The sequence below is a fragment of the Carcharodon carcharias genome, chromosome 15 (assembly GCF_017639515.1).
Source record: "Carcharodon carcharias isolate sCarCar2 chromosome 15, sCarCar2.pri, whole genome shotgun sequence".
Taxonomy (NCBI): Eukaryota; Metazoa; Chordata; class Chondrichthyes; order Lamniformes; family Lamnidae; genus Carcharodon; species Carcharodon carcharias.
The window spans coordinates 115,152,498-115,178,056 of record NC_054481.1 but is presented as its reverse complement, the minus strand read 5'-3'; the positions used below and the strand labels follow the sequence as shown (position 1 = coordinate 115,178,056).

The 25,559-nt window shown below is 42.5% G+C and overlaps 1 protein-coding gene and 1 long non-coding RNA gene across 3 annotated transcripts in view; one reads left to right on the top strand and one right to left on the bottom strand.

Moving 5' to 3' along the window:
* Positions 1–25,559, bottom strand: part of camta1a (calmodulin binding transcription activator 1a) — a 1,037,373-nt gene that overhangs the window by 262,360 nt on the left and 749,454 nt on the right. The window contains exon 5 of the mRNA XM_041206569.1: positions 4,420–4,491. Within this exon, the coding sequence (XP_041062503.1) occupies positions 4,420–4,491 (72 nt within the window). The remainder of the gene's footprint in view (positions 1–4,419; positions 4,492–25,559) is intronic.
* The window catches only part of LOC121288165, a 43,685-nt gene continuing 40,218 nt past the window's right edge, over positions 22,093–25,559 (top strand). For both annotated transcript variants that reach the window (XR_005945319.1, XR_005945320.1), the window contains exons 1-2: positions 22,093–22,210; positions 23,276–23,333. This is a non-coding gene — a long non-coding RNA (uncharacterized LOC121288165). The remainder of the gene's footprint in view (positions 22,211–23,275; positions 23,334–25,559) is intronic.

The window sequence follows — 25,559 nt, the reverse complement described above, 5'->3', positions numbered from 1 at the left end:
GGTTGATTGCCTTTTTAATTACCATAACAGGCCTCTTAATTGATGGCGGGCGTAGCTCCAACACCTGCACGCACCTGCCAATCAGAATATCACGCGAGCACGGGATGACGTCAGGTTGGGCGAGTGTAAAATTCTGGCGTGTGTGTTTTTGCGTGTGCAAATGACAAGTTTTCTCACCTGCTCGTCCAAAGGCTGTGTACCCACAATTCTCTGCTATTTTGCCCAAATCACCAGCCTTCATGAGTGAGCCTGGTCCACGAAAGTGGGCAACAATGTCCAGTCCGGTCCTTAGTCTCACACGTTTGCACGTTACAACAGCAGTCACTGGTTAGTGATCAGGGCTAAAAATATTGCCTGTTCCTTTATCTCTGTAGAACAGAGAGCCCCAAGGATGATTTAGTGGACACAAGGACAATAACTTGCATTTATATATTGCCCTTAAGATAAGAAAAAGAAAGTCTGATGGCACTTCACAGGAGCATGAGAAATAAAATAAATGCTGGGCCGAAGAAGGAGACATTAGGAGGAACGTTCAAAGGATTAGGCGAAGTAGGTGGTTTTAGGGAGGGTCTTAAATGAAGACAAATAGGTGGTGAGGCTTAAGGGAGGATTTTGGAGCACAGGATTTAGGTGCTGAAAGCATGATTGCCAATGGTGGTGTTAAGGCAGGGGCCCATGCAGAGACCATTTCAAAGGAACGTGGAACTGAATGGGAAGGAGTAAGAGGAGAGGGAATGGAGATCAGCAAACACTGGAGGGCAAAGTAGAACCATGCCCCTATCCTACATGGAAATGCACCACTTGAACCTGCAAGCTTAACAACTAAACTTTTGGCACTGTTTAAGAAAAAGCAGTTTCATTTATTTCCTTATTTTTGAAAAGATGATTCCAGTCTGCTGGCTATTAAAGTCAATGGTTCAAAGCCTGTGCAAATTGATTTTCCAGAATGTTCTTCACATACTTTCTCTAAACTTAGTCCCATATCAATAATAAAAGCTGTCACTTTTAATCAGCTGCATTCTCTTCGCATTTCTCTCCTATTTGATTATTGTTAACGACTCACTGAAGTCTCCTTTTTCGACGACCTGCCAAATAAAATTTGAGAAACAGCCAACAGAGCAGATGGTGTAAGAGCAGGTGAGACGTTCTGCCTCCCCTCACAGCTGACCTCCAACCTCTGAAGAGCCATCTTCACATTCCATTTTCTTTGCTCCATGATTGAATTTCTTTTCTCCAGCTGAAAGGATTTGCTTGAAGACATTGGTCGAAGTGTGTGGCATTCAAGTCAGACATTGCCCGTAATATTAAAAAGCCAGTCTACCAGTAAAGGCTCAGACTTGGGTTGTTGTCCACTTTTTGCAGCAGGTGAGTTGGGTCATTGGCTAGAAAGAGTCCACAAGCCCCCAGCTCCCAGGCACCGACATAGTTTAAAGAATAAACTGCAGCTTGATTTTAACCCTAGAGAACCAGGCTGGTCAGCAGCTAACAATTCACCAGATATACCGTCTACTGTCCAGCTTCGATCCAACATTCTTCAATTTCAATCCTTTAAGGCTAGGGCAGAAGCCAACAAGGGCCAGGATGGGGGCATGTCCTTCTTTTCTTATTGGAATCCAATAATGTGATTGAGCCCAGACGAGGCCATTTTAAGCTTTAGGTTTGCCGAAGTGGAGTCATAAGTGATTCTTTAAGCCTCACATGGAACGTTTAAGCTTCTCCTATCCCGAATGCCCCCTCCCTCTACCTCACATACTGAAAGGAACCCCCACCCACCTCCATGGAACCAAGGCCTACCCCAACATTAACCTATAATCCCTGCACACTTCTGGGCAGGAGTTTATCCGGAAGTTAAAATCACCGTGGTCTCATTCTGCTGTGGGCAAGTGAGAATCTAACTGAAAATCCATTACTTTCCACAGGAAACCTGCTGACAATTAAAATCCATCCACCCCCATTACTCTCTCCCCGCATCTGTGTCGCAAGATGTAGTTGTCTTAGATATTAGTAATTAAGTTAGTTACTATCCAATGGATCTTAATGAACAACATAGCAAACACCGGAACCTGACCTCTGATCTGTCCCTCCATTTCCCCACCCCTTGCTTCCCGTGAGTTCATTTGGATTTCCTCATCAGGAACAGACACCTTTGATCCAAGACTGAACAAGTCACCTCCACCTGTTACTCACACTTCACAGCACAATGTTATCTCCATGAACATTTGTCCATCATGTTCTGACCCCTCCACAAACGTCAGCAGGATGTAGGAGAAACCTGCTGTCTTTCACGTCTCTCGCACAGCCAGGTTTCCATGCGCTAGAGATCTCTCCCTCTCTCTCTCTCGATATGATTTCCGCTACCAAAGTTGGTACTGGGGCACTATTCCTCCTCCCTACATCCTCACTGCATTTAATGGAGGACCTGTTTCCTCCTCTGCTTCACCTGACCTTTGCCCGTGCAAACTCACATGCTTGCTTTCTTGCGGGAATGCGATCAACGGTGGGCAATCCATGCGTTCTCTTCCCCTTCCAAACTCCGTAAGAACTGAGGCCAATTGCAGCAATCTTCATTATTTCTTGACTGAGGGGAGGCTAACTCAATGAATAAAACCAGTAATCTTCCTCAGCTGTGTGGTTTAGTGCAAGGGCATTTACCCATTTGGCCAAAAGAGGTGAGCTTGCTAAGCCCCCTTTAATACAGAACCTAGCACCAGTATCTTGAACATAGACTGTTCCTCAACATCACACAAACACAATTTGAATTTAAATGATAGCAAATCAATCTTTTGCCTTTTTTTTCTCTTCCTGCTAATTTCAGAGAATTATGGAGTAGCACAGCATGAATAAGGCTATTTGGCCCATTGAGTCTGCACTTGCTCTTTTGAAGAGCAATCCAGTTAATCCCACTCCCTCACTCTTTCCACAAAGCCCGGGAATTATTTTCTTCTTCAAATATTTATTCAATTCCCTTTTGAAGGCTACTATTGAATCTGTTTCCATCCCCCTCTATCAGGCAGTGCACTCCAAATCGTAACCACTCGTTGTGTAAAAAAGTTTTTCCTCATGCCATCTCTGGTTCTTTTGCCAATCACTTTAAATCTCTGCCTTCTGGTTATCAACCCTTGCAGTAAATTCAGCAAAATCCAGCAATTATCATTATCCTCATGATGGCTTCTCCCTGTTAAATATGCCTCTAAGCCAGGCTGCTTTATTTGCATTTATTCTTATTGTGAGGCCATTTACTTTGCTGCATTATTTATTTCCTTTGTTTGTCTGCAGTTTGTATTATTTTATTGTTGCTGCACTCTCTGTTGCCTTCATTATTGATTGTGCCTGTCCTGACGGTGCCAAAAGGGCCTCATTATAAACTAGCTGCTTTCATCTTAATTGATCTACCATGTGCAGATATTTGAAATGTATAGAGCATGCCAATGTGGCAGGGGAACCGCAGGCTATCCTGAAGAAAGGGAAAGCCCCTTTATTCTCGAACAAAGCTTAAAGGCCTGCTGAGTTAGAACAGCTAATGGCTGACATGGGCTGTGTCAGGTTTACTGCTTCCTCAACAGATCAAAAGTCAGGCACGAAAGGGATCAAATCCCCAGCCCCACTCATTCACTCCCATAAGTCAACACCCCCACTTATATACACACCCCAATTTACATTGAGGTCAGGCTCTCTGGGCCATTCTGAACAACAAAGATGGAGAGGAAAGAAGCACTGGTACAGCTAAGGAGGAAAGCAGAAAGGTGGGCAGAAGAGAGGAAATGAGGGGAAGGCAGAGGAGGGGTAGACTAGGGGAGGAAAAGGTGGAGAAGAGGAAAGAGCAGGAGAGGAGAGGATGGAAGGAGAAGAGAGGAGGGGACCGGAGAGGAGAGAGCGGAAAGGCAAGTGGGGAAGTGGACAGGAGGGGTGGTGAGTCATGGGAAGGGGAACGGAGAGGAGAGAGAGGAAAGGGAAGACAGGGGAGTGAACAGGAGGGATGGTGAGTGATGGGGAGGGGAGTAGAGTGGAGAGGAGGCAAATTAGAGGGAAATATTTGGGGGAGACGAGGGGAGTAGAGGAGAAAGGAAGGTAAGAAGGGTATGCAGATGTTTGGCATTGGTTTCCCAGAGGAAAATGTGTTGCCCACTGTGTTGCCAACCCGCAAGAAGAGGAGATCAAAACTCAGGTTTACAGGCAGCTGAACGAACAAACCTTCACTGGACAGAAGCCACCAGAATGCGGCTAATCCACTAGGTGTAACAGCCAATTGCAAAACCACCCTTTGACAAACTCTGACACAAATTGGGTGTAGGAGGAAACATGGCAATGGGAGGCAGTAGAAGGTGACCACTACATTGAAAACTATTTTGCAATGCTGAATGTGTCAATTTTTGTATCAGTTACCAATGTCTTATAAAACAATACAAAATCATTTCTTACCTGAAGAAGCCAATAGCACCTCCGGTGGAAAGTGGGGATAATAGAAGAATGGACATAACAGCCATAAAGACACTGCGAAGACAAAAACAAGAAATGACTGAGCTTTCTCACAGTCAGATTCAGTGCTATACTGTTATATATATTTTCTCAGATGCCTGTCTCCTTTCTCTCAGGTGCTGACTTATAGGTTACGGTTCCACAGGAACTCTGCCACCTATACCACAGTGACTATAGTCACTATTCTTTATGGGGATAATTCTGTGATGGTTCCCTTCCAGCAGGGAATAATTCCTGGAATGTTGTTGTCCTATCTCTGCTGCGTGCTCCCTGTGAAGATGGCTCCGTGCTGGGTGCATGGGATTGTGGAAGTACCCCTTATATGTGAGACTTCATCTGTAGTGTAAACTAGGGTTACAGACTAGTTGACCACATCCAACATGGGCATTAAACAATCAGAGCCACTGAGTAGTGATCGGGCAAGGGATCTCCAACCTAATATGTCTTTCCTTTCCTAGCTCAGGGTAAGCAAAGCTAATGGCGATGCTGAAGAGACACCCCAGCTCATGTACCATCAAGAGTGCAGGCGAGGGACTTCCAGAACCTATAGAGAAACAGCAAACCTAGAGAGGTTGAACTGAAGGAGATCAGTGACTCAGTGAGTACCTCATCAGAGGGGAAGGAGTCATGCCTTATCTGGCACACAAAGTTCCACAAACCACACATCTCACTCTCCTCAAAACTACACCTACCTCCTAACACAGCTGATAATATTGGTTCAGCCAAATACAAACGAGATAAATTTCTTCCAGAAAATAATATTTTGGGATGCAGTACATGAATATTTTGGAAGATGATGTACAATAAGTACAACACACTTGGGAGGAACAGGTAACTTTGGACCTATGACTTCCAAAGCTCTCCAGCACTGGGGATTTCCTCATCTCATGTCTGTTGTAAACTAATAGCAAGAGATAGATTGCTGTAATTAGTCAACAACTCCATTATCATTGTATCATGCAACCACCAGCTTGGTACAAGGTGAACCAGATGGACAAGTCTTTATTCGGCCAGCAATTCCTATGATGCTACTTGGCAAAAGATGGTACATATTTCTGAAAACTTAACTGACCTCCCCAGAATGATTAGCATTGAACTTAAGCCATTTTTGTTTTCATGTGCAACAATCACACCTGTTAAAAAACGCACCAAGATCTCAAAAATTGATTCACAAATTATTCAAGTCTGTAAGAAAGGAAATCTGCTTTGTTTTAAATCTCTAGAAAAGACCTTTAAGCAATCTGTCATCAGTGGGTATTCCTGGATGACCAAGACAAGTCAGATTCTACAAGCATTTAAAGAGCTGCCACCTATTTCCCTGATTTTCTTGCTGTCCTCCTGCAGTTACAATGCCTGTTCTTTGATCAGTTGGGCTTTTAGAACAGCCTATCAGTTTCAACATTACTCCATGTATTACCAAAGTTATTGAATTCAATTTCACAATTACCCATGGTGGGATTTAAACTAGCAAATCATTACATAGAATCTACAGAACAGAAACAGGCCATTCAGCCCAACAGATGATGTTTCTGCTCCACACGAACCTCTTCCTGCCGTACTTTATCCTACCCTATCAACATATTTCTCACCGATCAACACGTCCTCAGGACTATTAGTCTGGTCACATAAACCTTCTGCTATCACACCCACATGATGAATGACAATGTGGGTGAGATGCCAGAAAGTGGCTGCCAACTGTGCATCTGTTTCCATTATGGGTCAGCAAACTAGCAATGAGAAAGTTGTACGTTTGCAAAGAAATGAAATAAAAAGTTTATCTCATGACTGTGTTGCCCCCTTTAAACCCAGGACACAATGGAAGCTATAATTCACTCTGAATGCTTTGAAATGTAATATCTTATAGTTTAGGTACTGTCAGTGTCAAAATAGGCAGATGATTATTGCCCGCTGTACCATATCAGTGGACATCTTTCATTGCTGTCAGTGTCTAAGCTGTCTGTGTGTAACACCATGTTTCAGTCAGGTCACTCTAGGGCCTTTGTCAAAACACACATTGACATCCAAGGAGGTTATTCTGCTGAAGTATTATTTCTTCAGAAATAAATTTGTTGCACAGAAAGAGACTGGATTTCTATGGTAGTGCCTTAAACATCTTAAACAGCTTTTGTGAGTGTATTTCACTCTGCACATTTGCATGACCTTTTAAAAAAATGCGGGATTTCCATGTGTTGGCCTCACCCAGCCCGTTTCCAGCCCTAACTCCTGTCCTATCCTCATCTGGTTTCGGACTACAATAATGGCAGCCACACGTAGGATTCCACAGGCTTTGCCAGTTATCTGGTACCATGTATAACTGCCCTTATAGAAAGTAGGGTGAAAATTTAAGAGGGGAGGGGTTGATATTTCAGTCCAACTCCTTTGAACTTTTAATAAAGATATAGTTTGTGATGCAATATATTAATCATATTGTCATAAAATGCTGGGAATCCTGCTCATATTTAAATGATATTGGGAACCACACACTGTCGTTAGTATGTTGTGATTTTCTCATTGTTGTAAATAATATTGGGAACCACACTGTTGCTTAGTCATGTTGGATATCCCACAATGTTTTAAATGATGTTGGGAATCGCACATAGTTTTTGATGATATTGGGAATCCCGCACTGTTTTTGATGATGTTGGGAATGCCGCACGGTTTTGATGATGTTGGGAATCCTGCATTGTTATTGGTGTTAATGGAAATCCTGCCCTGTGGTTGGTGTTGATGGAAATCAAGCATTATTGTTGGTGACGATAGGAATCCCGCATTGTTGTTGATGTTGATGAGAATTCTACCTTGTTATTGGTGATGATGGTAAAGCCACGCTGTTGTTGGGATGATGGGAATCCCGCATTGTTATTGGTGACGATAGGAATCCTGCACTGTTGTTGGTGATGATGGGAATCCCGCAATGTTGTTGGTGTTGATGAGAATTCTGCATTGTTATTGATGATGATGGTGATGCCGTGCTGTTGTTGGTGTAGATGGGAATCCCGCACTGTCTTAAATAATTTTGGGAATCCCGCACTGTTATCACTGAGCAATAATTCAGGAAGCAGCTTCATACAGGTGCACTGTTTGTTTATACACTGCTAACTATGGGTAACTCTTTCGAGTACAAACACATTTCCATCTGTTCCTATTCAGATGAAGTTACATTGTTTCATAGTTTGCCATTGTGAGATTTGAACTCTTGATTGTGGGGTTACAAACCCAGTACCATAACCACTTGGCTATTGTTAACCCCATTCAGATTCAGTTGTAATAGATTCATCCAGATAATTATAATACATTTCAGCTGCTCAGATTGAGGGAAGTCTAGTAATTTGTGCGTTAACTCTTTTGTGTGCAAGGTTGGTGAACTTCACTTCTCCACCCCACCTCAGGAACACATAATCCAGTGCACTAAAGTGCAGCAGTTTATGTTTCACAACCCATTCTGTCATCACTCAGAATGTATTTGTTCATTAGTGGAAACTCAGGGACAAATGTCTACTGCATACCTACTAAGAATTGGGTTGAGTCTGTTCAAAAGTATTTCACACAGTGACTGTCATTGCCAGTAGAGATGCGGTACCTTCATTCCATCAGCTGGACCTGGATTTGAATCCAATGAAAGCCACTGTTTAAAGCACTGAACCATTGAGTCTCCCTGCCCCCTACATTCTACTAATAACAAGACAATCTAAGAAACATCTTCAGTAGCTGCACTGTAACCCAGGAACAGGCAGATGATCATAGGAAAGGCATTATTGCCCTTGTGAGAATATGGAGACAAGGAATGAAACTGATTTTAGGCATCAGGAAAAGTTAAGGGTGTTATGAGGCCAACAGAATGATGAAACTTAGCAGGCACCCGATAAGGCTGACACATTCCGGCCAGTAACTAGAGTGCCGAACACTTGGACGCTGGCTCACTAAGACTCCACATTTTTAATTCATTTCCCAGCTTGCAATGGTGTGATCTGACCTGACATCTGGGTTGCTAACTTAGCATGTGTTACCCACAGTTTCACTGGGTAGCACTCTTACCTTTGTGTCAGAAGATATTGTACAGAATTTTGCCATTGTCGGGTGGGCTCGGTGGAGGCGGCTGGGCAGCCGACTGCTGCCCGCAATCAGGGCCAGACTGCGATTTCATGTTGGCGGGCTGATTAAGGCCCCCCCAGCGTAAAACGCGAGCGGCAGCACTCAGCGTTGTCTGTGTGTAGTTGGGGGCAGGGGGGGGGGGGGGGGGGGGGGGGTGAGCACAAACTTGGCGCATGCGCGCTTGAAAGAATCTCCCTGAGGCACAGAACTGCCTTGGGGAGATGAACAGTTTTCAAAATAAAAAAATCAAGATGTTAAAAATGTTATAAAACCTGTCCCCTCATGTGACTCTGTCACATGAGCAGGGATATGTTATTAAATAAATTTAAGAACTTTAATTTTATTTTTATTTGCTGTTGGAAACCTCAACCCGCCTGCAGATGAGGTTTCCAAAAAAATCCAAAGGCCGCTTGGCCTTTTCGCCTGCCTGCCAACCATAAGGTTGGACAGGCAGCGAAAAATTTCTTCTCATTACCTTTTTTTAATGCCCTTAATAGGTCTTTTAGTTGTCAGTGGGCACGCTGCTGACTCCGGCGTGCGCCTGCTGACCAAAATATCGCACAACGCTCGATGCCCACCGAGCTAAAAATTCAGCACATTGTGTTCAAGCCCCACTCTGGAGAATTGAGCAAAAAATCTTAACTGACCCTTCCAGTGCAGCTCCTAGGGAGTGCTGCATTGTTAGAGGTGCCATCTTTCAGATCTGACATTAAACTGTTATACGTTATAACAGTGATTACATTTTGTTGAGTGTAAAGTATTTTGGGCCATCCTGAGGTCATGAAAAGTGCTATGTAAATGTAAATTTTTCTTCTTCTAAAGCCATTGGATTTCTGTACCCATGAAAATTAGGTTGATAGGCATAGGAAGGGAATGAATGAGTGAAAAAATTGGTGAATAAGTTACTTGCGAAGTCATTGTGGCAGATAATTATCTGAGAGACAAGTAGAATTGTTTATATTGGGGGAAGAGAGAAGGAACTGTGGGATACAAGGAGAAGGTGGGCTGGTGGGATTGAGATCAAGGATAAAGGGGATAGTGTTCATTGGATCTACTGTGTCTCCGAGCATTGCTCACCCTTCCATCACAGTTTGATGTTAAACTGTCCTGTTTTTGGATGCACAATTAACTTAAAATTGGTACCTGTCAACCATGAGCATCTATCCAATCGTGTCATATCACAAACAGCAAAGAGAAGGGACTGTAACCAGTGACTATGGACGCAGGTTTTAATTTGCTATCAATCACTGTCCACTGGCTCTCTAGCTTTCTCTGTTACTCATTTTTCATGTTAACTCCGTTTGGTTTCTCTTTATTTGTCTTTTAGCCCTCTTTGTAAGCAACTGTTTAACACAGGCCAAATTAATTAGGTTAAGAATTTAAAGTTTAGTACATTTTCTTTACGGGGAAAGCAGCAGGAGATATTTATTAATGAATGAGATTTAACAGTCTGCCTGATTAGCAGAGTAAGTGTGAAGTGGCTCCTGGTGTGACAGCTCGTCTGTTCTCTCAGATACCTGTGGTTTCTCACCTCTTTCTGCTGGGAAATCCTACCATACTTGCAGCCAAATAGAGGGTTTCCCCCTGCCCAAAATCTGACAGGCTTGGTGCAAACAGTCAAAACACCCATGGAACAAACAGCCACCGCAAGGCCTGGCGGTGCCACAGATCAATGAGACTGCCAGGGCCCAGCTGTCACAATTGTTATTCTCTTGAAGGTAATATCCAAACAGAATCATAGAAACTTATAGTACAGGTGGCCACTCGGCCCATTCTGCCTGTGTCGCTTCTTTGCAATAGACGTCATGCTTGGTCTCATCCTCCCCAGTCTTTTCTGCAAAACACCATAAATTCCTCATCCTCAACTACCTGTTAACTGCCTTTTAAAATTATGTATGAAATCAGCTTCAACAGAGTGTTCTAGATCCTGATAGCCCTGTGGAAAAATTTATTTTCATCATGGTTAGATAAGTCCAGTCAAAACCTAGCAATGCCACCTGATTGCCCAACACAACACCACAGAGGCCAAGAGCAGAATGTTATCCAGGTGCAATTGAACTATAAAGGTATAACAGCTAGGTGCAGTATCGAGCAGTACAAAATGAATTCAGGTTAGAGTATCTGTGGTACAATAGAACAACAGTGACGTATTTTCAATTCTGATTTAGATATGAATAGTAGAATTAGGAGTAGGACGAGGCCACTTGGGCCCTCGAGCCTGCTCCATCATTCAATACGATCATGGCTGATCTGATTGTGGCCTCAACTTCACTTTCCTTCCTACACCCTATACCCTTTGACTCCCTTGTCAATAAAGAATCCATCTAATTTATCCTTAAAAATACTGAATGACCCTACATATCACTACTCTCTGGGGAAAAGAGTTCCAAAGGTTCACACTAACCATAAGAGAAAAAATTCCTCCTCATCTTGCCTTAAATGGATGGTGGTGGATTCAGCACCACCCCCTCCACCACCACCACTCCAGAGACTTGAACACATAATCTAGGCTGACATTCCAGAGCAGCACTGAGGGAGTGCTGCACTGTCATAGTGGCTGCTGTTTTTTGGGTAAGGTAATAAATCAAGGCTCTATCTGCCTTCTTGGGTTGATGCCAAAGATCCCACAGCACTATTTTAAAGGAGAGCATGGGTGTCTCCCCAGTGTCTTGACCAACACAATAATTGTCCCTCAACCAACATCACTAAAACAGATTATCTAGTCATTTATCTCATTGCTGTTTGTGGGTCCTTGCTGTGCATAAAAAGGCTACAATTTATAATTTCCTTCATCACAGATGTGACTACATTTCGAAAGTAATTAATTGACTGTAAAACACTTCGGTACATCCTAAGGTCATGAAAGATGCTGTAGAAATGAAAGTTTGCTCTTTCTTTTTTCTTACAGTTCATAGTACTCAGATACAATGTAAATAAAAGCAAAATTCTGCCAATGCTGGAAATCCGAAATAAAAACAAAGAGCTGGAAATGCACAGCAGGTCTGGCAGCATCTGTGGAGAAAGAAACAGTTAATGTTTTGAGTCAAATATGACTCTTCTTTAAAACCCTATTTGACTTGAAATATTTGCTCTGTTTCGCTCTCCACATGTGCTGCTAGACCTGCTGAGTATTTCCAGCACTTTCTGTTTATATTTGAAGATATAAATTGAGTTATAGTACCCAGGGTTATCACATGAGAATAGAGTTATAGTTTCTGGGTACAAAGCTAGATACAGGCTATAGTATCCAGGGTATTATATAACCACACAGTTACAATACCAAAGGTACCAAGTCAGATACAGTTCTTAAATGTTCCCCCAGACTGTCACCCAGCCATACTGCAACAACGCAAGCTTTAAGAAAGAATTTGATGATTCCTAATACACTATTAATTTGGAAGGAAGCCAAGGAATGAGGAAGATGAAAACAGTTGAAGTGGGTTGTTTATGTTAATCTAATTAATCGGGCAAAGGAGATGTTTACATGTCTTCTTTTTATATCACGCTGATATACCCTAAGGTACAGTTCCACAGTTGGTAGCCACCATCTGGCCACCAATTAATCTTTGCGTGTGAGACTAGACATCGTGTGCCAAAGGACCATTTAACCATTGGGATGGCATAGATGAGCCCAATCCCCCCCTCCAGACCCACAGGTATTTTCCAGCAGAGATCAATGTATAGGGATGTGGTACTTCCGGAAATCCTGACCATGGTTTTACACCTCCCTAGCTCAAGGGCACTGAGGCTAAATGCAGGAGGACAAGTTCTGCCTCAGGCAAGATCAGCAACTCACCCCACTTCATTGTCTGTATGGCCCAGTTCCACATGAGGCAGTTGCCAGCTGAACCTAAAAGGAGCCTTCCTCCTGTTGCCAAGTTCTAGGAGAGTCAGGTTAAATGAAACCTTTATGTCATTTTGAAACAACTTCATGTAACAGGGTTCCTCAACAATACACAGCAATATTTCACTTTGTCACACTTTTCCATTTTATTCCACATTTAATTAGTTTAGTAATGTTTAGCAGACTTAGGTTGGAAGGAAAAAAAGGCAAAAAGCGATTACACTTCTGGTGTGACATTCTGTCATATCACAGCACAACATCTTGTGACATATGTCATATTAAAAAAAGGCACATCCTGTTCGCTGTCATGGTGCGATAACACATTAGGAGGCATCAAAAAAATCTGGATCTTATTTAAACACTCCCATTTGGCTTAGACCAAGAATACTTATATTACGATGACAATTACGGAAACAATGTGTGCTCTAGTATGGTCTCAAGTTACTCATACATTTATTACCAATTCAAAACAGTGCCAGTGTGTCGATCAAATTTAACAAACATTAGCATAATGCAAAAAAAACCTTTATGCTATTAGCAACAAAGTGTTGCATTTGCAGCAGGACTATTTTAGGCTTAAAACGGGGTAGTTAACTAGTGAAGATCCAAAGTTTCCAGTGGTGATCAGTCCAAGGACTGAAAATAGCAAGAGACAGGATGAGGCAATTGGAGGAGTCACAGTTAGATGACACTCTTGGGTTTTAAAAGCTTGAATGTTGTAGGGAGATCTCTGTGATTTGATGGAGGGTCCATACATGAAACATTACTCTGTCTTCTGTGGTTCAGTGGGTGGCACTCTTGCCTCTGAGTCAGAAAGTTTTGGGTTTAAACCCCAGTGTTGAACATGTAATCCAGACTGACAAGCCCTCCAGTGCAGTACTGAGGGAGCCTGCACTCTCAGAGGCAGCATCTTTTGGATGAGATTTTAAATTGAGGCCTCATCTGAGGTGGACAAAAAAGGTCCCATGGCACTATCTGAAGACGAGCAGCAGAGTTCTCCCCGGTGACCTGGTCAATACTTATCCCTGACAAATTAATTTTTCATTGGCCTCATTGTGTTTTGCATTTTAATTACTGTGTTTCTTGCATTACAACAGACTACACATCAGAAACACTTCAATGCCTGTGAAGTGTTTTGGGATATTCTGAAAACTTATGAAAGGTGCTGTATAAATGCAAGTGCCTTTCTTCTTCACTTTGTGACTGCGCCGTGAATTTCCAGCATTTCCCATCTATATTTCTGATTTACAAAGTTTGCATTTCTTTTTCTTTCTTTTTGTAAGATGCTGAGGAGGACTACAAGTTACAAGAGCTTTTCTGAGGCTGAGGCAACTCATTGGGGCATAATGGAAGGATCTTTACTCTGTATCTAGCCTGTGCAGTACCTGCTTGGGAGTAATGTTCTCTCTCAGCTGCGCAGCCATGTGGCAACCCAGAAGCTCCCATGCAGGCCACACAGAGGTCGGCCCCTTTAGGTGACCGTGCAAAAAAATTTAAAGGGCCACACACTTAAATAAATACAAAAAAATTTAGAGTGTATGTTGCCTGAGAGTGTTTGATAGGACAGTGTAGAGGGAGCTTTACTCTAAGAATATAAAAAATAGGAATAGGAGTAGATTATTTGGCCCCTCAAGCCTTCTCCACCATTCAACATGACTTACCTTCCTGCACTATCCCCATATCCCTTGATTGTCTTAGTATCTAAAAATGTGTTGATCTCTGCCTTGAATATACTCAATGACTGAGCATCCACAGTTATCTGTGGTAGAGAATTCCGAAGATTCACAAGCCTTGAGTGAAGAAATTTCTCCTCTTCTCAGTCCTAAATGGCCTAAATGGGAGCTTTGCTCTGTATCTTGCTGTATCTGCCCTGGAATGTTAACGGAAGGAGATTTACTCTGTCCCTAACCTTGAGTGCCTGATGCAGATGTCGGGTGCTAAAAATAGAAAGTGTTCCATTCCCCAGCATTAACACGCTAACCTTGATGAGCACAAAATTCACACAAAAAGAAGTTGTAAAAAACCCATGCGAGTGGTGCCAGAAGCATGCAGCTTGACAAGTCTGCAACTCAAGCACAAATTGAGAGCACTCGCAATTTTAATATTTAATACTCTCTGTAAGAGCCAGCCTGGGCGGTACAGAACTCTCTTTTCAGATTACAAATCTCCAGACATGGGACCGCTTATTTCGATTTTTCAAGGGGTTCCTACCAATCAAAGCTATGGGCTTTTCACACAGCCGCCGTGACAATGAAGTCGCTGTGAGGAGCAGCACTTCATTCTTGCCCTTTCTCCCATCACTGCAAGTATGTCCCCTCCCAAATTAGAAATTAATAATAAAAGTTTAATTTTAAAGAGTATTTTAATGGTTTTTCCCAAAGTCCAAAATAATCTGAAGCAGCTCGGTGTGGTTGCTGTGATGTTAAGATTTTATTGGATTTTTGAAATAAACACTCATGGTTTAATTATAGAATAATGGACATCTGGGAGTGGGTTACAGGCTGGAATCTAACTGATGGGATTAGATAGTTTACATATAGAATAATGGAAACCAGGAGAGCATTGCTGGCCATAATATAACCAAGGGGTTCAGGCAGTTTATATATAGAATAAAAGAGCCAGGAATGAGTTACAAGCTGGAATCTACTTGAGGTGTTTGGGTGGTTTATGTATAGAATAACAAACAATGGATGTACAATATAACCTGGAGAAAAAAGATATTCAGCTTTTACTCCAACCCATACAATGTGCGTATTGCAGATGAAAAACAGTAACACCCAGTAGCATCAGGCACACAGCAATCATCCAGCATACGCTCATCAGCTCTTCTTCCAATTCTAATAATTGGAAATGGAACACATTTGTAATTCAGGCATATATGATGAGGCTCTGTCAACTTAGCCCCAGAATGCAGCTCAACTCCAATCTCAGAACTGCACTTTTCTCATTGTATCCGTTGTGGCGTTTTCCATTTCTACACCAGCCACCTTGTGGCCTCCTACAGTGAATTTCAGTGCCCTAATTCAATTGTTGCATTCTGTGGGTCCACAGCCACTGAGAACTGGGTGGAAACTGTCCAAATTTCTCACCATCCTGCCCCATATACTACTGAACTGTTACCCGTTCAATGACTCAGAATTCCTCTCACTGATTGTCTCGTTCATCTTGGCTAATGAAAGCCCAGTGTCAATATAGACGTTTCAAGGAACATCTGAAGGAATTCAAATCAATTTTGCCACAAGTACTGCAGTCAAAAGGCATCAAAAGAAGCTGACATTGATTTCTCTCTCTCCCCACTCCTACACTGAACCCATTTGTTAAACCAATCTTAAACCACTTCCAGAATCATTTCAAAAGAATGACTTGAATTCGTTTCTGCCTGAGGTATTTATTGCTAAACCTAATTCTGATTATTTTACATTTTCAATAGGCAAGCCATCACAAAGCTTTAATCAATAGTAACACCTTGAAGAGAAAAGGGAAAACTGAAAATGGAAACAAAATGAATGCACAGTACAAAGCACAGTCTATAAAGTGATTTAATGCTCATGCACATGATATATTATGGAAATGTGCTTCCCCTAGCTGTCCTTCCGTGGTACCAATGATGTGTCCATCACACTAACTGATGAGAAGGATATTGAATTATGAAAGAAACTCAAAAATTATGATTTTTTTAAGAATGTCTTTCACAACCTCAGGATGTCCCAAAGTACTTTACAATCAAAGAAGTACTTTCTTTCTAAATTTCTGTCACTGTTGTAATGTTAGAAATGATAATAATAAAAAACAGTAAAGAATTCCTAAGGAACACCTACAACATAAAAGTGTTTTCTATCCAGAGCACTCTATTCTGGGCAGCACATTGTAGGAAGGATATACTGTAGCAATTTACCAGAATAATATGAGGGTTTAAAGGGTTAAATTATGAGAACAGGTCGCATAGACTAGACTTGTATTCCCTCGAGTGTAGAAGATTAAGGGTTAGTCTAACTGAGGTGTTTAAGATGGAGTGAAACAATTTCCTCAGGTGGGAGGAGTCCAGGAGAACCTTAGAATTAGAGCTAGGCCAATCAGGGTATTTCAGGAAGCATTTCTTCACGGGAAGGATTGTGACAATCTGGAACTCTCCTCCCCAAACCACTGTTGAGGTGAGAGGGTCAATTGAAAATTTCAAAACTGACATTGATTGATGTTAGGCAAGGGCATTAAGACGTACCGAACCAAGGAAAGTAGGAGTGAGGTACAGATCAGGATCTAATTGAATGGCAGAACAGTCAGAATAGCCTCCTCCTCTTCCTATATTCCTATAATGCACACTTCCTAAAAGTGCCACACTTACTTCTTGTAGTATATCACCCATCACAATTTCCACATTGGTTTTTGATTATAATACATTGACCGTATCCTCAAACTCACAATGAACAATGCCACCTGAGATCTGCTCTTAGATGTATACAGTATTCACCTCTTGCAATTATATAATTAATAAACAACTTGTAAATTGATGATGAACAGTACAGAGTAGTAAACACAACTAGATCAGGGTGCTAACTTTAAATGTGCACAAAAAAAGTTTGCCTTTTACAATCTCAGGGTGTCCCAAAAGTGCCAATGAAGCACTTATGAAGTGTAGCCACTGCTGTAATGTAGGATAACAAGTTTCCACAAAAGGTAAGTGATAATGGCTAGATAATCTGTTTCTGTGGCGATGGTTGAGAGATAAATATTGGTCAGGACAACCAAGGAGAACACCCCTGCTGTTCTTCAAAATAGTGCTGTGGGATCATTTACGTCCACTCAAGAAGGTAGATGGGGTCTTGGTTTAACATTTCAGCTTTACACACAACACAGGAGTTGGGCAATAGTATGAATGGTGCCTGCCAACATTGAGATAGGTCAACATCAAAATGCTTAACAGGGAGATTTGTCATTTTTCTGATTGCCCAACAGCAATGTGCACCTGAAACTGCTCTCCCAACCCCCATTGATAACACATGTTGCTTCAAAATAAAATAGGCAGCCATATAACCATAGGTACAAGGGCATTAAGTACAACTGTAGTGGCTCCAAGTCAATGTCCTCTGCTATACATCAAATACTTGAACAGCAGTCATCTTAAAACATCTGGGTCAGAACAAGATTTGAGTTCATACATAATGAAACAGTTATCATCAGTCTCCATTACTTTCAATGGAACAGATACATTAATCTTTGATTTTTGTTTTTCTGCTTTAATAAATATTTTAAAATCTCACATTTGCTTTTTTGGATCAAATATCTTGAGATACTATCCCATTTATGTCAACTGGATCAGTTGGTAGCCATCTAAGTTAGAAAGTTATAGCTTTGAGTTCCACACAAGGGCTTCAGCATATTAACATGGGCTGACATTGCAGGGCACTGCTAAGGGAGTATTGTATTGTTGAAAGTCTTATCCATTGGATGAAATGCTAAACTGAGGCCCCTATCTGCCTCCTAAGGTGGATGTAAAAGGAGTATGCAGCCTCATTGCTGGAGCCAGAGTGCAGGACTAGACAACAAGAGTTTCAAGGGCTGCATCAAACTTGTGCTATTTTATTTTCAAATTCATTGGAGGTGCTTGGAATTGAAACTTCAAACAGAAAAGTACTGCAGACTATTATTTTCCTGAAGTGGAAGGGAATTTAAAATAAACCAATATTAGAATTCCTGCTGTGGTCATTTACTCATATATCTAAATAAAACCAATAAGGCATTCAGGTGAAACTTCTTCACCCATAGACTGGGTTAGGATGTGGAACTCGCTACCACAGAGAGTAGTTGAGATGGATAACACAGATGCATTTAAGGGGAAGCTAGGTAAGCACATGAGGGACAATGGAATAGAAGGGGATGTTGATAGGTTGAGATGAAGGGGAGTGGAAAATGACATAGACCTGTTGGGCTGATTAGCCTGCTTATGCTGTAAAATTCTACTTTCTGTAATTCTACACTCTCTGAGGTGATATATCTTTGTGCTCCTTCAATTCTGGCCTCTTGAATCTCCATAATTTTCATTGCCCCACAACTTGTGGCTGTCCCTTCAGCTGTCTAGATGCCAAGCAGTGGCATTCCCTCCCTAAACCTCTCAATCTCTACCTCTCCTTAAAAGCAACGCCTTTTTGGTCACCTGTGCTATATAGTACAGCATAGGAGGCTATTTGGCACATCAAGTCTATGCTGGTTCTTTCAAAGAGTAATCCAGTTAGTCCCACTCTCCAGCCCATCCCTCTATCTCCTTATGTGCTCAATTTTGTTTGATCTACGCTCCTATGAAGTGCCTTGGGACATTTTATTATGGTAAAGGTGTTGTATAAATGCAAGTTGCTTTTGTATTGGGGAGACTGCAGGATTGGTATTCATAAAGAATGAAATGAAAGAATGTGCTGAACAGGCTTCTTTAATGGAAAATATTTTATAAATCTCTTTTTAAAAACAGTTAAAATTCATTTTAGTGACACATCTCAGCCCTGGAAGGTAAATTACAGACATGCTCAATAGAGTATTGGTTAAGGTTCAGGATGATTCACTTAGGGTGAATCACTTCTCTCCCCATATGGGCACACTGCATTCTTTGTCTGTACCATCTTCTGCTACCTTGCACAAGTGACCATCCTTTTCATTTTGGCCTGGACAGCTATTCTGCCATAGGCAGAGCAACGATGCTAAACTGACCCCTGACCTCAGCTGATGTCCATACATACACACACACACACACACTTTCCAGAAGTGTCGTTGGAAAGTCATTTGGAGCTGATTCTTTGGCAAATTCTTACCTTCCCCAGCCATGAGACACTAAGGATGATCATATTGTCCTTACCATCACACCAGCTGAGATCAAAGAAAGACTGGCATTTCAATCGTGCTTTTCACAACCTCAGAACATGCCAAACTGTTTTAAGACCAATGACGTACACTTGAAATGTAGTCACTGTTTAGGACAGATAAAAAGGATGAGATTGACCCTTCCTCTTCAATATGACTCAGTTTCTCAACACTTACCAACTAAGCCATTATGTCTCGAGTGGGGTGGGGGTTGGGGAAGGGGGAGGTCAATGTATTTGTTAGTATTGAGTAAAGGAAAGATTTGCATTACTTAAATCTCTGAGCCCATCACTCTGAAATTCCTCAAAGCAACTCCACAATAATTCTGAAGTGCAGTCACTGTTATTATGTAGGGAAATGCAGCAGCCATTTTGCATACAGCAAGATGGTTACAATGATAAGTTGAATAACTAGTCAGTTTATTTTTGGTGATGGTTGACAGCGATAGTGGAGTGTGGGCCAGGAAGTGCCTACTCTCCGTAAGATCTTTAAACACCATCTGACAAGTAGCATGAGTTTGGGTTTAATATCTTAATTAGGCACCACCGATAAATCAACATTCCCTCAGCACTTGAGTGTGAGAGTACTCACCTGAAATAAACCCTGAATGGGGGTCGACGTCTCCTAATTAAAAGGCCAGGGTGATCCAAGCTGACACTTTTTTTGGTGTGCTGATTTAAGGTGGGGTGGGGGATTGGCCATTTCCGATCTTCTTCCCTCCATTTTTAAATTTTCATCTTTATTTTCAAATTCCTCCATGGCCTCACCCCTCCCTATCTCTGTAGCTACCTTCAATCCTACACTCCTCAGAGATCTCTGCACTTCTCCAATTCTGGCCTCTTGTGCATCCCCACCTCCCTTCACCCTACCATTAGCTGCTGGACTTCTGCTATCTAGGCAATAAACTCTGGAATTCTTTCTGTAAGCTACTCTGCCTCTCCGTTCAAATGTCTTTTAAAGACTAGCCTTTTGGTCTAGCTTTGGGCACCTGTCCTAATATTTTCTAATGATTCAGTGCTATATTCTGTTTGATAATTGCTCCTGCCTTAATGATTCACTATGCTAAAGATGCTATACAAGTGCAAGTTATTGTTGCTTCCATTCTGATGATACCACTGATGAGGGGACTGTGTGTGAATGTGTGTGTTTGGGGCCAAGGACAGCTATTATTTTGTTGTAATGGGGGTCCAAACAAAGGGACAAGTTGTCACTCTGACCAAAGGAAAATTGACTATAGTGTAGGGATACTGCAGCCATATTCCATGGTTAATGACTACACCACAGGCAGGTTACTCCTGATAGAAGGAAAATGTAGCTCAGTGACCTTGACCAGGCCATTGGCACTGCACTGCTGTCAAGTACAAGAGACAGATCTGTGCAGAGAGATGCAGTCAGCCATTGAGGCCTAGCGATCGAGAAAAATAAGAAGCAAAGTCAAGCAAGGAGGGATGAGCGGTTGTGTCCTGCTGGCCTGCTCTGTGATCACTTGTGAGTCGAAGCATGAAGTACAATTGATTTCCGTTCAGGCAAAGTTCAATTTACTGGAACAAAGAGAAGGCTTATTTCTATCAGACTGTTCTAAACAGGAATTCTTCTCTGATGTTATTGATGCCAGCAGGGATAGACTGCACTCAAACTATACCACTTCAAGTGGCCACTTTGCAATACAGCACTAGATGCTGATGCCAACTCCATGGCATTACTCCACCTGCTTTCTCCACTTTTGAATGTGGAACTCACTACCACATGGAATGGCTGAAGTGATTAGCAATAGATGCATTTAAGGGGAAGCTAAATAAGAACATGAAGGAGAAAGGAACAGAAGATGAATTAAAATGGGAAGGGGCTCATTAACACTGGCATATATCTATCGGACTAAATGGCCTGTTTTTGTGCTGTACAATTGATGCCATTTTAGCTGAGCCACCTCAAGAGTCTTTGTTATGTGTTTCTGGTGTTCAGTTGGTTGGCCATCTTTATAAATTGAGAGTCTGGTGGGTGGAAAACCCACAGGATGAGGCAGAAACACTGATTTCATACCCTGCCCAATGGGGGCAACTTTAAGCTATCCTGCCAGCTGGGGAACTGACAGGTTTGGGTGCAATGTTGGTCTTACACCTCTCCCAATCTTATTCTCCACTGAAGCCAATCAGTGATATTGGACGAGGTGTAAAATCAGGGTTTCACCTATTTCCATGGGCAGAATCTTCTGGCTGGCTTGCGGGTGGCGGAGCCCACATGCCAGTGCTTAAAATGTCGTCCCAACGTCAGTGCGCGACATCGCGATATTTCGGTCGGCAGGCACATTATGCAGCGGGACGCGTGCCATTAATAAAAGGCCTCGTTAAGGCCCTTAACTTGCCAATCATCAACAATTTTGAGGGGCCCGTGTGAACTTCAGCTCAGTGCACAAGCCCAACGGGCAGGCGGGTAGGTGATTTTGTTTTTTACAAACCTCATCCAATGTGGGGATGAGGTTTGATAGCGATTTTAAAAACGTTTAATAAAGTTTTTGTTTATTTCATTAACATGTCTCATCTCAAGTGACATTTTCACATGAGGGGGACATGTTAATGAATTTTTTATTGTTCTGTTTTTTATATTTGCCAGCCTTTCAGCGATCTCCCTGAGGCAGCACTTTGCCTCTGGGAGATGTGCGCTCTTTCGCGCACGTGTGAAAGAGCGCACTCCGACAGTTGGGGAATTCCCCCCACCCCGCCCCCCCCCCCCCTCCCCCCCCCCCCCCCCTCCCCCCCCCCCCCCCCCCCCACACAGGAAGCACATAGAGCTTCCCGTCAGGCGGCCCACTGGGCGGGCCTTAATTGGCCCACCCACTTAAAATGGCAGCGGGGCCCGTTTCAGCAGCGGTGATCCGCTGCCCACCCGCCACCAAGTCGGTGGGGCCTGACCGCCCATCAAGGGCAAAATTCTGCCCCATGGGTTTCTCACCTGGTGAGTCAGATCAAAATGGTGAATCGGACTAGGCGACATAGTCTAAAAATTAGAGCCAGTTCTTTCAAGTCTGAAATTAGGAAACACTTCTACACAAGTTTATAACTTCTTCTGCTAATTGCCACCTTCATCCTTGGCTGATCTGGTCATGAAATACCAACTCTCCCTTCCAGGCACCTCCTGGAAGAGGTAAAACTTCAGGGTCACGGGCCTGATTTTACACTCCCCCCGCCCCAGCAGCTCTGAGGCTGAGGGGTGGGGGGAGGGGTGGGTGGTGGTGGTGGTTGAATATGCACGAACGGGGTTCCCTTCAGGTTCCTGCCCGCCCCAACGTGGTAGCGATTTTACAGTGGGGCAGGCAAGGCCGGAATGCCTCTTCCAGCCACTGCACCGTTGTGCCTGGAGGGACTTCCTCCCGAGCAAAGGCGGAAGTCCTGCCTTATGCCAATCAATGCTGGTTAGAGAGTAAAATGGCATCTGAGCTGCTGGAGTTGTGTTCCCCGCCGACTCCTTGGATGGTGGGGGTCAAACCCCTGCCATCCTGAAAATTCAGGCCCTGTAGTTAAAAGAGGAATCCTGTCAAAAATTCGTCAAAAAGAGAAACCCCTTCTAATATCTTATCCATTGGCTCAGTGTTGAGATTCGTCTGCTTATGCTCTCATTTAAGGTTTTATATAGATGCAAATTCTTGCTGTTGAACAGAGAAACAATGGCAATACAAAGTAAGTCTTGGGGGAAATTTTATGGAGCCTGCAAAAGCGGGAACTCTGGCGTGCAAGATGAATGTATTAGGCAAGAGCCTAAATTTCAATTTGCTGGATTGAGAAGCAGAGATCAAGTCAGCAACATGTTTGCGGCCTCAGGCTGTCCTGTGGTGGATTTCCACCTGTAATATATTTGCCGCCATGAATATTCATTAGCCTAAAATTTTAAAATTCAAGATAAAGTCAGCAGCGCACGAGGATCTTGTGGCATCCGTTTCACATTTGTTTAAAGGTGGCGTGCAACAGTTGGTTTTGTGTAGTTGTGTCTGAAGTCAGTGGTTTTCCTTGTTGAACTTTGCAGTGCAAGAAAGGGAAACAGCAGAATGGCAGCTTACAATGGAGGCTCTGGACTGGCAAGGGTAAGTCATTGATGAAGGGACGGTGTGGTGGTGGATCGGGGGCATGGAAGAGTAGGAGAGGGATCCAAGGAAGAACAGGGTGGGGTCAGGCGAATGGTGAAGTAAAAGAATTGTCCTGAGTGTGGTAAGGGATGGTGGGAATAGTCAGTCAATGTAAGAAAATAAGGGGCCTAAAGGGCAAAGTCAGTACTGTCCACATGTGGGTCCATCTCAGGGTATTGGCTGGCAGAGTCACAAGGCTTTAAGTTCATTTATAATATTTTCAATTATCCTTAATGAGAGTGATCTCCAAGTCCTTTACCATGAATAAAGGGAAGAGACAGCTGAGCCTGTAAGTTCAGCCATATCCTACACAGAGCGGTGAGTACAACACTGGATACTACCATGAACCTTCAACAAAGAGTGAATGCAAAAGCACAACATTGTTTCTTCCACAATAAAGGAATGTCTCTAACCCCCCTGTAACCACCAATGGCTGCCAACCATGATGCATGCCAGTACATTTAGCTCTCTGATTAAGCTAGTCTCAACAAATAAAGATGATGTACACATGGATAAAGTGAAACCAATGTCATGTGATATATATACAAGTGAAATTTAAATTTGAAAAACACCTGTGCTAACTCTTAATAAGTCTTACATTAATGGCAGTGGAGTTGGCAGGAAAGTTTTGGCCATGATGCAGAGCATCTCTACTTGTCCAACAGGATTTACCACTGAAAGCTTCCTTCCACATTGCACATGTCTCCAATGCACACTGCTGGCACATTAAATTTTAACTAATCGTGTAGGAACCAGCAAAAAGCAAGAGAGTGGGGCTCTTGCTTCCTATTCCACTGTCGGGAACAGCGCGCCACAGTTGAAATTCCACCTATTGTATCCAAAGCACTTTGAGATGAAACTGAGAAAGATGGTGACACACTGTGGATTTCCCTTTCCATACTAGGGATATTCCTAATTTTCAGAATAACAAGATTGTTTGATCATAGCAGATTGTAGTACAGCTAGTAAAGCACCCTCAGAGCTGGATTAGGGCGGCGGAGTCTCAATTACCTTGCAGTTTGTAACAGTTAAAGGGCAAAAAAGATGACTTCCGCCATTTGTCCATGGGTACTGAATCAAGATGACAGGACATTGCTGCAGAAATGGTGTTCAACTGAACTGTGCCTTCCGAGGATCTGAAACTCTGCTATCTAATAACGACAATCAATCAACAAGAAAAAGGAAATACTATAGAACTCAAGGAACTAAGGAAACTGCTGGGGGCTTAACTTTCCTTAACTATTTTCTTGATGAATCATTCAGTCAGTTCCCATTGAAAATGGAAAGAGAACAGCTGATCCCTACTCCGTAGCAGGCTGTTGTACCTTCTGACACAAGGACTCTCTCCATTTGAGTTGCCAGATTGTTGTAAATTCTTGGCTCAATCTCCTCTACAGATTTTTGGCTCGCTCTGCTCCATAGACCCTTCATTCACCTCATACTCAGTATTTTCTAAATTGATCTGCATTCTGCACATTGTTTGTTTCACAACTGTTTGATGCAGATGAAGGTCCAAGGCCCATAATGCTGGACCAAGCTTACAATCAGCACATCAACTGATTTCCTAATTGAGATTGGATCCACAGCACAAAGCTGTTCCTACAATATGACACCAAGATCAACATTTTTACTCAGAGAGGCCACGCGCTGGCTTGTGTGAGAGGTAGCAACAGTAAGGTGCAGTAAGGGACACTATTTGGGTTTTGACGAATCTAATACAAGAGCACAAGAGATAGTAGCAGGAGTAGACCATACCATCTGTCAAGCCTGCTCCGCCATTCAATATGATCATGGCTGATCTTTGGGCTTCAACTCTGCCTTCCTCCCCGCTCCCCATATATCTTGATTCCCTGAGATACCAAAATTGTGTTTATCTCCCAGCCAACAATTAGGGATCATAAATATAGGACAGTCACTAATAAATCAAAAAGGGAATTCAGGAGAAATTTATTTTCTCAAAGAGTGGTTAGAATGTGGAACTTGCTACCACAAGGAGTGGTTGATGTGAATAATAAAGAAACATTTAAGGGAAAGCTAGATAAATACACAAGGGAGAAAGGAATAGAATAATATTTTGATGGAGTTAGATTAAATTGTTATGGCCGATGCAGTTGGTAAAGCTGAGTTATTTAAAATTCCCAGGGGGAAACTTTAAACAACTATCATAACCTATAATTTTAAGTA